This window comes from Cydia amplana, chromosome 5 (assembly GCF_948474715.1).
Source record: "Cydia amplana chromosome 5, ilCydAmpl1.1, whole genome shotgun sequence".
Lineage (NCBI taxonomy): Eukaryota > Metazoa > Arthropoda > Insecta > Lepidoptera > Tortricidae > Cydia > Cydia amplana.
The window spans coordinates 3,352,208-3,366,936 of record NC_086073.1 but is presented as its reverse complement, the minus strand read 5'-3'; the positions used below and the strand labels follow the sequence as shown (position 1 = coordinate 3,366,936).

General features: G+C 39.5%; 1 protein-coding gene across 1 annotated transcript in view; it reads left to right on the top strand.

Annotated features, from left to right (window-relative positions):
- LOC134648221 (patronin-like) overlaps positions 1-12,463 on the top strand; it is an 89,896-nt gene extending 77,433 nt beyond the window's left edge. Inside the window, exons 26-31 of the mRNA XM_063502705.1 lie at positions 1,108-1,176; positions 2,667-2,762; positions 5,754-5,861; positions 8,371-8,568; positions 10,189-10,471; positions 12,298-12,463. Coding sequence (XP_063358775.1) covers positions 1,108-1,176; positions 2,667-2,762; positions 5,754-5,861; positions 8,371-8,568; positions 10,189-10,471; positions 12,298-12,442 — 899 coding nt within the window. The 3' untranslated portion in view covers positions 12,443-12,463. The remainder of the gene's footprint in view (positions 1-1,107; positions 1,177-2,666; positions 2,763-5,753; positions 5,862-8,370; positions 8,569-10,188; positions 10,472-12,297) is intronic.
- Positions 12,464-14,729: the final 2,266 nt, after the last annotated feature.

Genomic DNA, 14,729 nt, shown 5'->3' with positions numbered 1-14,729 from the left:
TTTATATTCACGCTACATATTACAATAATAAAAATAGTGCAAATACGGCCAAATAAACCTGGAAAATAATCAAAGTAAACGTTTCGATGTTTAGTACCTTTAGTAACCTGAATCGTTGAATCAATCAGAGACATTTTGCCATGTCCAATTTAAACTGTTGTGAGACATACTAACATTGAATAATTTTACGGTTTAGACTCACTTGTTTTAAGTCACTCGCGCGACATGTTTCGGAGAGCCTAGGTCTCCTTTCTCAAGCACTAACAGTGCGAGCAGCGTTCACGACGACGGCGGCGGAGTGCCGCAGTATGCGATACACGGCCGTCGTGAACGCTGCTCGCACTGTTAGTGCTTGAGAAAGGAGGCCTAGGCTCTCCGAAACATGTCGCGCGAGTGACTTAAAACAAGCGAGTCTAAACCGTAAAATTATTCAATTTTGCCATGTGTATCATTTGACCCTATTCAGCACTAAATAAATAATGTTCAAGTGGCATGTTTCGCGTATTCGTCTCATTGTTTTGTTTCCCCCCTAGCTGTCCCCGTTCGCACGGCATACGCGTAAATTATCTTGGCTAGGACCCAAAAATCACTGGAAACATTACTTATAAAACTTGAGTAAATTTTGAAAAAAAAAAAACTTTAGATTTTTTAAAGAGTTATCAATGTTATCATACTTTAATAGTGGCAAGGTCAAGATAACCATCCTTTCATTTCTATAAAGTGAGATAATAACAAGACAGATGTGTTCTTTGTATAATATAATATCACACGCTAAAGTCGACCATCATACTCGTAGTTTCGCAAAAATGTACTGAAAATATATTTCCAGTGATTATTTGGTCCATGTGCCTTGTATTCAGCTAATTGTAATGTTTTTTGTAGCACGAGTCAATCAGTTGCTCTGTAATTTTACTTTTAAATTCACGAGACGTGCGCTAAAAAAATATAGGCCAAGAAAAATTGAATAAGAGATCTCTCTATATACTGACTCATGCTACACCCCACCCCTGCCTTTACCACGAAAATCACGAAAACTTCCAACTTCAATCTATTCCAAAGACGGTCGGTAGTTTTCGTGGTCTCGTACTAGCTATCTGTGTGCACCAGGCACCATGCGGCGCGACTACTACCGCGGCTCACAGGACAGTCTGGCGGAGCGGGCCGGCCTCTACAGAGGTAAATACACCTTGTTGCATGTTTATAAAGTCCGTTTTACCACGTACAGTTAAAGACAACACCAATCTTTGGTGACAAAATTTGTCTTCACGGATTTTTGGTCCGATAAGTATAGTCTTTGATTGTACAGAGGTATTGCATGTTCAAAAGTCGTCATTACCCCCGATTTAGATATAAAGCACGTTTTGTTATGTGAATGGTAAATTTTGCAATACAGTGGAATAATATAAGCCTTTGTGATATTTTATAACACTTATGAACTTCAACACTATTTACATTGAGCATGTCTATCAAATGAAATGAAAACATTTACACTTTTAATCAAAAGGAATTGATCTACATGCTGGTTCTGTTATGGTCTTGGGAGTCTTATGGTTCATTTCTTCAGATATTGACAATGCATTGGGAGTCTGGTGTTACCATGTTCCTCTTCTATAAAAGTGCTCTATGCTGAAGATTGTTTTTGACCTAATTTTTCGCTCTTTTGTGGTACTGAAATCTACTTCTAATACACACTTTAAACATAATAACATATCTCTATTTACTAAGGTGTCCATTAACTAATTTATGTGGACTGAATCACCATTATTTTGTGATTTCTGGACTATTTTTACTGTTAGTAACTAAATTAAAAATGTTTGAACTAATTTTTCTAAATACAAATTAGTGGATCAACTGTTTTTTGTAAGCCTTTGCAATTATTACGTATACTCTTTTAACACCATGGTCTTTAAGGATTATAATTCACCGAACATCTGGGGCTACAACTGAGCATGTTAGTAAAATGCTTAGATACAGTCAAATGTAAAAATATGGGCGCATACAACTTACTCAAAAATATGTCCCATATAGCTCTTAATTCGCTGACACTTATGTAAGCTATGGGACATATTTTTGAGCAGGGATGTTGCGGATGCAGATTTTTTGACATCCGCGGATGCGGATATTTAAAGGCTCACATCCGCGGATGCGGATGTCAAGATTAGGTACTTAGAAAACGTCAAATATTACATTTTTAGTATTTTTTTATTTAAAAAAAAAACGAAACGCTTAGTATCTGAGCAAGAACATAGGTGCGTTAAATATTTAATAAACAGTAACTTGGCCGACTTCTCTGGATCTAGACGGTTTCGTTATAGGTAATGACGAAATTACCTAGCACTTACGCCGCCGCTAAAACGTTCCTGTACCAACTTGTTCGACGTCCGCATCCGCATAAGCTCCGCATCGATTTTATGCGGATGCGGATGCAGATGCGGATGTTGAAAATAATGCGGAAGTTCCGCGGTTGCGGATGCGGATGTTCGCAACATCCCTGTTTTTGAGTATAATGAGTGGGTCATATTTTTACACTAGACTGTACAACATTTTTTTTTTACAAACTGTGCTAACGGAAACAAGAAGTAGTCGATCCACTTAAACAGTGTCGGTAGTCCAGAGGTCAATGTTCACGGAATGAGCGCATAAAGCATCTGGCACACTAACCGCAGACTCGCCCGTGGAGGAGCGCGGCGGCGGCGGCGTGTCGCCCGCGAGCGCGGCCAGCGGCCCGCTCGGCCGCCGCGGCAGCTGCAAGACCTCGAGAGGTGAGCGACACCACTCGCTGTACTAACTCTGCTATACTGTGTACTGTGTGAGGTGTGGGACGCTTACGCTCGGTTCTAGCCGATTTGGAAAAACTCGTTAACACTTTTTTTTATGTCGTTTAGAGTCCGATCCGGATTTCATGATACGGCTGTTAGGGCTCATTTAGACGGCGCGCGAACTCGTATACGATTTTAGTTACATTGTGGACCATTGAGGTTACATCAATTCAGCCGACCGATCAAATGACGCAATGTAATGAAACTCGCATGCGAGTTCTCGCACCGTCTAAATGAGCCCTTAACGTAATCTTGTCATACGAGTCGCTAGGTGCACGACTGGTGCTGCCCTCATTTTGGCAGACTTTCTACGTTAAATCTTATGGAGTAAAATTAGTTCAAGCGGCTGCCGCTAGTACTAATGTCAGACATTCCATAAGATTACCTGTGTTTGTGACGATCAGCGCCACTTCCCCCTCCACCGACTGCGCACCTTGCCAATTGCAAAAACTATTTCACTGCAGACTAACCTAACCTGATTTAAGATATTGCCGTAATAGTACATTACTGCAGACGCCGGGAAAGAAGGGCTTGCCGGGTGAGTAGGTATAGCCGGCCGACCGTAGGGAGGCCGGATAGTGATACGAAGCCGGCAAGACCTTTTCACGGCTAGGCATGTATAGTGCTTTTCTCAAACATGCAATGAAATAAAAAAATACACCACTCAAAAAAACAAATTTCAAACAAACAAACAAATCTTTATAAAAAAAATCCAACTTCACAACAAAAGTTTTTTAATTTACCTTCCAATCCCGCCATAATTGTTTTTTTTTTACGGAAGTCGTCCGTATTTCGCGTGTGTAGTGTTCGAATATACCCTTATTAGCGCCATTATACACAATCTGATAATAAGAATCTCAATTTCTATAGATAAAATAAATGCAGAGGATTTTAAATATTGTCTATGGTCTCTGGTGACTTACGTATAGACAAAATTTTAAATTTTTTCATCAACACATTGAATCATACAAATTCGTATTCTTAATATCAGTACGTTCGTGTATAACAGGCGTTATCACGGATATTTTGGTCCGATAACCATTCATTCACCAAAAATATAAAAAAAATATTTAATTCGGCTGTTTAGTCTGTTTATGGACACAGACCCCATGTTTACATTAGAATTTAAAAAAAAATTACTTCCCGGCCTAGGCCTTCAATTTCGTATGAAATTCCTTTACAGTTCTCTGGGGTTGCTCCGCCCTAAACGTGATACTTCGAAGCCTGATATAACGCCCGGAGCGACGACATTTCATTGCATGTTTGAGAAAAACAAATTGCTGGCGAGGCATATTTTGCGACGCTAATGTGTAGCGAAGGCATATTGTAGTTTGTGGTCTAAATTTGAATCGATCTAATATATATACGAAAGATTTTATCCAACATTAATTTTGTAATAAAACAAATTAATGTATAATAATAAATCGTTTTGTACCCACGGTTTCAAATAGTGCAAACCAAATGAATATATAATTATGACGAACTTTCACTCTAACTCGAACTTCTTTCTTCTTTCTCCGGCCTTATCCCATGTTCAATTGGGGTCGGCTCTCCTAATAATCGCTTTTCGCCAGCCATTTCTGTTTAAGATATTTTAAAATGTAACGGAAATAAATAAAACATAAAACCATTATGTTTTCTATTCGGCACTTTTTTATCGATATCAGACCGGAAGCCGGTGTAAGCGTTCCCTTCCCACGCACTTGATATGTTTTCACTAAGTTTTCCGAAACTGCTGTCGTGCCGTCTCTTTCCTTCGAGTGTTGCTTGGAGTGAGATAACACGAATGAAGTTTCTCCGTTTTTGTTTTCATGTCCCCCGTGCTTTGCTGGAAATATCCCAAAACCAGGCTTCAATAAAATATCATATCCTCTTTTAGAAGAAAAGACTTAATACAAAGTATGTCTAAAACCTCTTTTCCAACTAACAAAACACAACAGAAATTCACGTGATAATCACGTGAATCATAAGATTGAAACTGTTTTTGGGAACTTATCTAGTTGAAAATAATAGCTGCTTCTGTCGATGCCACAAGAAGACATGGTTATTTTGAGTATCAGCTATTATTCTCATATGAAATGCTTGTTATAACTTGCAAATTAAGGACATGGCGTCGATTGATTGACGAGAAAATAAGACTTAATATTCTCTGAATTAAAAATTCATACTCGTTTCATCATTCAATTCAACATCAATCAATCGACGTGATTAATGTCTTCTAATGTGATGTTGTTTCTACCTAATGAGCAACGTCTTCAAACGTGTCGTCGTTTTCATATGAGCTACAATGTGTAACTAATTTAAATTAAATTTGTATGGAAGCGATCGACAATCGTTAAGTGTCACGTATCTACAATTGAAAGATATGTATCAGAACACTAAAATCCCCTTCACACTGATGTAATTCAGAAAAGTAAGAGTGAACATTTCCAAGTGATTCTGATATATTTTGATCCGAATTTAAATTATATTGCACATTATATTATGAGACAAATTGCCATATTGAACCCCTAAAATGTTAAAAAAGCTTCTTTGTTTTTTTTCGTAGAACGCTTGTATTATTTCGAACCAAATTTTACCCCTCAATTATTATGTGTATTACAGCGCAGTAGCAATGTATAGAGTCACAAAATTATGCTTTTATATTTATATTTTGGCCTTGTATGTAGTTCGGAACCAGCTATGATTCCGTAAGAGGTTTATTGCGCTTGTTTCTCCACTCGACGTGCCTAGACCTTCCGCGCATTAATATTGGTTCCCTATAAATAATAATATGCTCAGTCATGTGTCTACATATCGCGTTTTTAGTATTAATTTTGTTTGCCATGTATTTAAAGATGAATCATGATAACGATGGTCTCGCCCGCTCGCGAGCTGCATGTGTTTGCGCGGGATTGCATGAGTTTGGCGTGATGACTATAGGAAACATTTCAGAGCGCGTCAATGAGGAACCACAGTCTGCCCGTGGAAGGTCTAAATATTCCACTTACCAGAATAACTTTAAGGCGGGACGGAAGTCTAGCTCTCTAATGAACTTGTGCGGTAAGACACGTTTCAGTACGCCGTCTCGGCACGGTGCGATCTTCGCTTTTGTTTCTGGTGCGTTTGGGTTCTATTTTGTTTGCGCGCGTTCTGAGGCGCCGGGCGCGGCGAAGGTTCAATTGCTGTTTTGAAGTGGCTTATTCAGAGTTAAGATCCGCGAGAGACGCAGGTATTAGATATAAAGATAGATCGTTAACACATACTAATATACGGTCTAACTTATCATACCGGATAGTTGTGTCACGTTAGCGTTTGCCTGTGAATTAGCTACTACAATTACTATGTTTGTACATACAGCTTTAATTCAAGCTCATATTCTAAATCATCTATCACAAACCGTACTTCAATTAATAATTATACCTTCTCTTTTGTATTGTTAATTAATTCGGCCACTCAAATGCACTTTTCTTTTTAATTTTAAAAGCAAAGCAGTAGTAGGACCATTCGCCGCCGCCGCGGTACTTCTCGAACGCGTATTCTGTGCACATATTGTTTTCGTTTCTTGGGTCATTGGCAATATTTACGTATTTATAGAGGTTATGGTTTATTTTACGCGGTATCCCTAGGGTCGGTGTTAGAGCATGATCAATATGGTGTTGGTGTGACATCGTTCGACATTTACCTTCACTATATCCGCTTATATATACTCAGGTATATAAGTTTATATTACGGTAAATAATTATATGGCGTATAATGTAATTTGCGTAAAATACAAAATGTTTTGAGGCTTGTTTTCTTTAGTTTAGCATATGTAGTGTAGATGGCTTGGTGCCCACCGTACGTACGTAGTACACATTTAGTATTTTACGCTTCATAATTATATATGTTTCTATTAAATATGTTCTTCTTTAACTCATAGGTACCCTTTTAAGTAAATAATTCCTAACTAATTCTAATTTTATGCTAGTTAAATTAATAGAATAATTTGTTACTAACAATAATAAAGTTAATTCAGATTAGTTTAAAAGAAAATTCTTAAATGTTATTTTTATGGTTTGTATTTAAGGTAGTCAACTATTTTTTATTGGGTAAACGTCATTCTTTGTTTATTATGTATATGGGTTTTGTGTCTATATAAACTGAGTCTAATTTACTGTAAGCAATTTATTATATTTATTTTTAAGCATACTACATTTAAATGTTATTGTCGTTGTTGAAACTTATTGTAGAAATGGAACTCTAGAATTTTTCATTATAATTGAATCTTTTGATCAATTTTTAGAGGGTCATGATTACGAAATACATTTTAAATAGTCATAGAAGCTAGACGAGATCATCTTAGTGTCATTTTTTTAAAACGGTGGTGAAGCGTCCATATAACGTCCGTTTCACGAAATCAAGGTGCAATCTTTCGATATCTTGTTTGTTAAGTTTTGATCATTACTGCTTGTTTTATTTATGTAAAGTGTTCCGGAGTAAACTGGAGGCTATCCTCACACATGTAGAGTAAATAAATGAGGGCCATCTTGTGACAACATAATAAAACGCTATCATGTTATATAACACCCAGTGAGGAAGCACCATTACGTCCATTACACAAATCGACTTATAGTAAGCTCAATAAGAATCGTCTTTATCAATTTCTTCCGTGTCGAGGTTCTTTTAAACAGTGCTGCACCGCTGACAGCTCCGACCGTCGCGTCCCACAAATCAGAAGGCTGGTATAGCGCGTACTAGACTATTCATAATATTTATATTATAGGCAAATACTTAAATACGTAAAGAACTTTTATAATTCAGAAACACATTGGCAAATAAATGGTTTAATCAGTATTCGAATCTTCTCCAGCCCCGTAGGGTCACTATGTTAGGACATTAAACGCGTCGATGCGTACTCTCCGGACGCTTCACCACTAGTACCGGGAGCTCACCGTCACCACAAAACAGATACAGTACAGAAATCAATCTACATACAAAGTGCGCTCGAGCAACGCACACATAGACACTGCTCACGGACACTATATCTCGGACCGGTTGGGACCAGTGCGAGCGCAAGTGCCATCCGCTTGAGACACGCGTCTGTGAACTTTTTTGTGCAATAATGGAGAAACAAAAAAAAGTTATTATAACTGTTCAGTGGACGGTTGTTTAAATTCAACATTCAATCAATTAATAGTGGGTACCTAATCGTTTTAACTGTTCGCAAAATGAAACTGTTTTGACTAGTGGTCAAAAATACCCTATTATTATAGCTTTGTAGGTGAATTGTCGTTTTTAAGCTACCAGTGGTTTACGAGAGCTAAGTTGGTATCTGCTTGTATTTCGATGGTTCGTTATAACGTTAAACAGACAGTTAGGTAGGTAGGTAAGCACCCCGCCCCGGCCACTATTAGCTAGATACGAGTGCCACTACCACGATAGTTTTTTGTGCATAAGTCATAGTTGACAACCCTAGAGCGACCGCCGAGCGTAGGTATGAAAAGTGAAGTACATACATGTGATTGACTTCTGTACTGTATCTGTTTTGTGCCGTCCCGAGCTCGCAACACAGACAGGTCGCACATTGCAGACTCGGGCCTCGGGCGCGCGACGCCGCCGCGGCGCGCGGCCTCGCCCGGGCGGCGCGCGGCCTCGCCCGGGCTGCGCGCGCTGGCCTCGCCGGCCTCCGGCCCCGGCTCGCTGCCCGGCGCCATCGGCAAGCGCCGCCAGCACGCCGACGACGCCTCCGACGTCTCATCCACGCACTCCTCCATCATGGACTATTCTGGTGAGTCTTCCTTCGTTGGTACTCTAACGTTTACTTCGGTATTTCTGACGACGAATGTTTCTTTCGACGCTAAAAGTCAATGACGCTAAAATTTAATTTTTAATTTAGTACTGAAATCCTGAAAGCTGTTTATTATAATATTTTTAATATTTATAATCTTTCTTAGTTTTGCCGTTTACATAAGTAGTAATGTTAGTGTTTATAATGAATGGCCATAATTTACTTAAGAATTACACCTGACCTAATTTGTTTAACGATCGCCTACGATATAATAATAATCCAGCCTATATACGTCCCCCTACTGGGCACAGGCCTCCTCTCATGCGCGAGAGGACCTAATTACCTACAACTTGACAAAAAATATATTATTTCTTCAGCATCCCAGGATCCGCGGAAAGGTTCTACCATGATCTAATATTTGTAGTTAAATAGTGTAATACAAGCAAATTAACGTTACACCTGCTAAAACTCCAAATGGTAATATAAATTATTGCCAGTCTAACTTAAAAATAGAAAAAATAAAGATCATAATACATTTAAAGTATTAAAATGTGTCATGACTCTTTATTTATTATCCAAAAAACGGAGTAGAAAATTACGATACACAAAAAATGGACGTTATACAAGTATAAGAGTCATGGTTGTCATTTTTCTTGCTCATTCTGTGTTCACAGAGAGTTAAGACTTAAAGACTAATGTTTTGGGTTAACAAGACGTACCGGTAACGGTTAGCAATTTAATAATTTAAACACCTCGTATCTCCACCAGTAATATTAGAATCTAGTAATAAAGTAACACTTTTAAACGAAAGTGATTGCTGTAACACGCCTATAAAAAAGGCACGTAGTTGTCAAACCATGTCATGCCAACATAAATCACGTACCAATTACAATAACTCGAGTATAAGTTTACTATAAGGCATGGTTTTGATTGGAGCATTTTGACCTAACAGAGATTGTGTGCCCCGGCTTACTCACAACGATAACACTCGCAGCACTTCATACATCACCGCATTTCTATCATTACATTCACATAAAAATATACAGATATTTAAATTAGGTACTTTATTTTACGGATGTGAAGCACAATAGTAAATAAATAGTCTTCACATTTATGACCCATTAGTCCGCAGCTACTAGAATTTCACACAGATTCCGCCAATGTAGTTACGTAACTCTAAAATTGTTAGATAAAACCTTATGATGAGGATACAATTTTTGTACTTGATACGTTATTAAAGTCTATAAATGTCAATCTCGCCATAGAGAAAAAAATACATAGAGTGCTCACTCCATACATCAGTTTTAGTACCAAAAAGACTATTAGCATCTAGCATCGAGTAGCGGAACTATCAGTACTGCTACTTGACAATAGATGTCGCCACCGACCGGAAAGTCTTATGCTGTTGAGATAAGACTTTCCGGTCGGTGCTACATCTATTGTCAAGTAGCAGTACTGATAGTTCCGCTACTCGATGCTAGATGTAGACACTGAAATTAATAGTCTGAACTGATGTATGGAGTGAGCACTCTATGTATTTTTTTCTCTATGATCTCGCTCTCCCATCAGGCAGTTGTCAAATACGGAACGCGTTAACAATGAAACAATGTGACATTGCAGGCCCCCGGCTGTACAAGCAGCCGGCGACCAAGTCGAACCGCGGCATCATGCTGAACGCCGTCGAGTACTGCGTGTTCCCGGGCGCCGTGAACGCCGAGGCCAAGCGGCGGGTCCTAGAGGAGATCGCGCGCTCAGAGGCCAAGCACTTCCTAGTGCTGTTCAGAGATGCCGGGTGCCAGTTCAGAGCGCTATACTCGTACTGTCCGGACACGGAGCATGTGACCAAGCTGTACGGGACGGGACCGAAGAATGTTAATGATAGGATGTTTGATAAGTTCTTCAAGTGAGTATTCTCTTGGTTGGTACTAGTTATCGTAGAGGCGAGACACTTCGTGCTGTTCCGGGATGCCGGGTGCCAGTTCAGAGCGTTATACTCGTACTGTCCGGACACGGAACATGTGACCAAGCTGTACGGGACGGGACCGAAGAATGTTAATGATAGGATGTTTGATAAGTTCTTCAAGTGAGTATTCTCTTGGTTGGTACTAGTTATCGTAGAGGCGAGACACTTCGTGCTGTTCCGGGATGCCGGGTGCCAGTTCAGAGCGTTATACTCGTACTGTCCGGACACGGAACATGTGACCAAGCTGTACGGGACGGGACCGAAGAATGTTAATGATAGGATGTTTGATAAATTCTTCAAGTGAGTATTCTCTTGGTTGGTACTAGTTATCGTAGAGGCGAGACACTTCCTGCTGTTCAGGGATGCCGGGTGCCAGTTCAGAGCGCTATACTCGTACTGTCCGGACACGGAACATGTGACGAAGCTGTACGGGACGGGACCGAAGAATGTTAATGATAGGATGTTTGATAAGTTCTTCAAGTGAGTATTCTCTTGTTTGGTACTAGTTAGCGTAGAGGCGAGACACTTCGTGCTGTTCAGAGATGCCGGGTGCCAGTTCAGAGCGTTATACTCGTACTGTCCGGACACGGAGCATGTGACGAAGCTGTACGGGACGGGACCGAAGAATGTTAATGATAGGATGTTTGATAAGTTCTTCAAGTAAGTATTTATTGCCTTGGTGTAGATTGTTAGCTTAGAGGCGAAATATTTCTTCGAACTGTGTAGAGACGAGCACTGACAGTGACAGTAGGTACTTGTACTGTCTGATCTCTGGTTATAAACAAAATTGTACAGCATTGGCTGGCAGATAATGAACATATTTTATTACGTATAAAAATATTCTAGAATTTTTTTTTTTGTTTATGATACTACGAATAGATATTTGATTTAAAATATATGGCCTTGGATTCATAGTTCATTTTAAGATTGTGTGTCAATTAAATAACAGAGCCAATGGTATCCATTGGATCACTATTCGCTAGGTGCACGACTGGTGCTGCCCTCATTTCGGCAGACTTTCTACGTTAAATCTTATGGAGTAAAATTAGTTCAAGCGGCTGCCGCTAGTACTAATGGCGGCCATTCCATAAGATTACCTGTGTTTGTGACGATCAGCGCCACTTCCCCCTCCACCGACTTCGCACACTGCCAATACCACTTATCAGTGTTTACTAAATTTATCGACTTCCAACATCTTTTTAACCCTTGAATACATGATTTTTTCGTTTTGCCCGAAATTAATATATATATCACATAATTGTTTGCCGTTTCTAGGAAAAATAGTAAAAAAAAAATATATCATCGATTTTCACTGGGAAATCAGTGTTAAAAGTTGCATAGTCTAAATCATATTTTTGGAAATATATAGCTATATAAGCTATATATAGCTATTAGTAAGGGGTATAGGAAAAATCTTAACTGCCAACAGAAAGGTACACTATTTGTGATGTTCCTATGATAAAATTTGTAAATATAAAATAATTACAAACCCCGAAAAATCTGCCCAAAATCACATACTAAAAATCATCAACTTCCAGGTTTTTCCAAGTTTTCCGACATTTCGTCTATAAACAAATGTAACTTTTATAAATTAAAATACTGCGTAAATTTATGTAATAATTCGGAAAATTTATTAGTTTTACTATTGAAATAATATACAAGAACAAATAGAATTTGTTTAATAATGCATAACATTTGATGTTTATGTTGTGTGTATAAATGCATCACTATGCATTTAAGGGTTAAAAAGAAACTCCTTGTTCCAGATACAATTCGGGCAGCAAGTGTTTCTCGCAAGTCCACACGAAGCACTTGACAGTGACCATCGACGCGTTCACGATACACAACTCGCTGTGGCAAGGCAAAAAGGTGCAGCTGCCCAGCAAGAAGGACATGGCCCTCGTCATATAGGCGTTCTAGTCGATGAGCCGGGGGGGGGGGGGGGGGGGCAGTGATACTGCGGTACTGCCGGCCCAGCCAAACCATAGAGAAAAAAATACATAGAGTGCATCCATACATCAGTTCAGACTATTAATTTCAGTGTCTACATCTAGCATCGAGTAGCGGAACTATCAGTACTGCTACTTGACAATAGATGTAGCGCCGACCGGAAAGTCTTATCTCAACAGCATAAAACTTTCCGGTCGGTGGCGACATCTATTGTCAAGTAGCAGTACTGATAGTTCCGCTACTCGATGCTAGATGCTAATAGTCTTTTTGGTACTAAAACTGAGTGAGCACTCTATGTATTTTTTTCTCTATGGCCAAACTGACAATCGCTTCGGCAATGAAACGCTTTGTGTCTCTCTACCGCTCTTCCGTAGTAGTGCAGTGACAGTTGCGTTTCGATCGCTACGGAGCGTAAGCGATTGGCACGTTGGCTACGCGCGGTGGCGATACCGGAGAGGGCAGACTAACTGTTATTATTATATCTGTGGAAGTGAAAACAAAGTGGCTTTTATGCTTGTAAGTGTTTGAAATAACGGCGAGAAACTACGCTGATAAATCTTCAGATGACAACCAAAACTCACTCATTGCAAATGGGCATACGGCCCGCCTGATAATAAGCAGTTACCGTAGCTTATAGACGCTTGTAACTCCAGAGGTGTGACATGCGCGTTGCCGACCCTTACCAAACAACAAAAACCGGCCAAGTGCGAGTCGGACTCGCGCACGGAGGGTTCCGCACCATCAACAAAAAATAGAGCAAAACAAGCAAAAAAACGGTCACCCATCCAAGTACTGACCCCGCCCGACGTTGCTTAACTTCGGTCAAAAATCACGTTTGTTGTATGGGAGCCCCACTTAAATCTTTATTTTATTCTGTTTTTAGTATTTGTTGTTATAGCGGCAACAGAAATACATCATCTCTGAAAATTTCAACTGTCTAGCTATCACGGTTCGTGAGATACAGCCTGGTGACAGACGGACGGACGGACAGCGGAGTCTTAGTAATAGGGTCCCGTTTTTACCCTTTGGTTACGGAACCCTAAAAACCAACTTTGTTTTGGTACAGCTTAGGTTCACTATGGCTTTGAACTTGTGGTAAATAATTAGTGAGTTTTGGTTGTCACCCGACGAAATAGAGAATAACTTGTGGTCGTAATCATGATTTCGAATGGCATAAAGTGATGAAGATAGCCATACTACTTTTTCCATGAGACCAGAAACGTTTGAGCTACCCTGAGCTTTTGAGTTTTTTAAGGCATACTCGTAGCTGATTTTATTTTTGCTATTTCTTAGTTGTTGGTCCCGTGGGATAAGATGATGACTATGACCTATCACTTTTGTCATGACCCCAAATTAGCCGTCGGGGTCTATTAGAAAGCTACAAACTATACCATTTTGCTTTCGCAACGTAAAAAAAAAGGCCTGCCCTTTGCGATATCTGCCGGCGTATGTCTGTGCTGTTGGTCCCCGCCACGCGCTCGGTCGCGCCTGTGTATGTACATGTACAGATGTAGAGGACGAAGCTCGAATCGGATTAGGTTATGTCGATTGGTTTCGCGGTTGACGTGATTCAGCGCTTCGTGGTTGACGCCAAAGGAATTGGATTTGGAGACTTCAAACTGGGTTTTTACATATGGAAAAATAAATATGAAAAAAATATGTTTAAGAAAAATCATGTCATATTATATGGTAATTTATTTTATAAAATATAAATGGAATTAAAATGTACGTCGGTTGGTACTGAAATTAAGTGTCGAGGCGGGACCTCTTGCGGAAATGTGGTTTTCTTAAAAGTACGGCGCTTAATCCCATTCCTTTGGCTCCGTAATCCGCACGGATGCTGAATCACGTTGTACTCAAGTTGAATCGGCCGTCGCGTCTCTGCACACAGGTCATTAATATGTACACATGTTTTAACTTATTCTAATGGAATAAGACGCACAATTGTATACATATTTGTGACGGAGACGTGGCGGCGTCTGTGTTCTGTATAGACGAGACGTTTGCCATATGTATTAGTGAGATGGTCGATATTGTTCCAAATTGTCACAAACCCCGCAGCCAAACTGTCGATTGTGTAGGTACGAAGTTAAACTGTCCTTTAATCTAGAATAACAAATTCACAAACTAATATCGCTTATTTGTTATAATATTGTAACTCGTTAGTAATTATTTCAATTTGACTGGATTAAGATTAGATCATTATGTATTTGTTTAGTGACGTTCGTTCGATTCCCATTTTTTTACC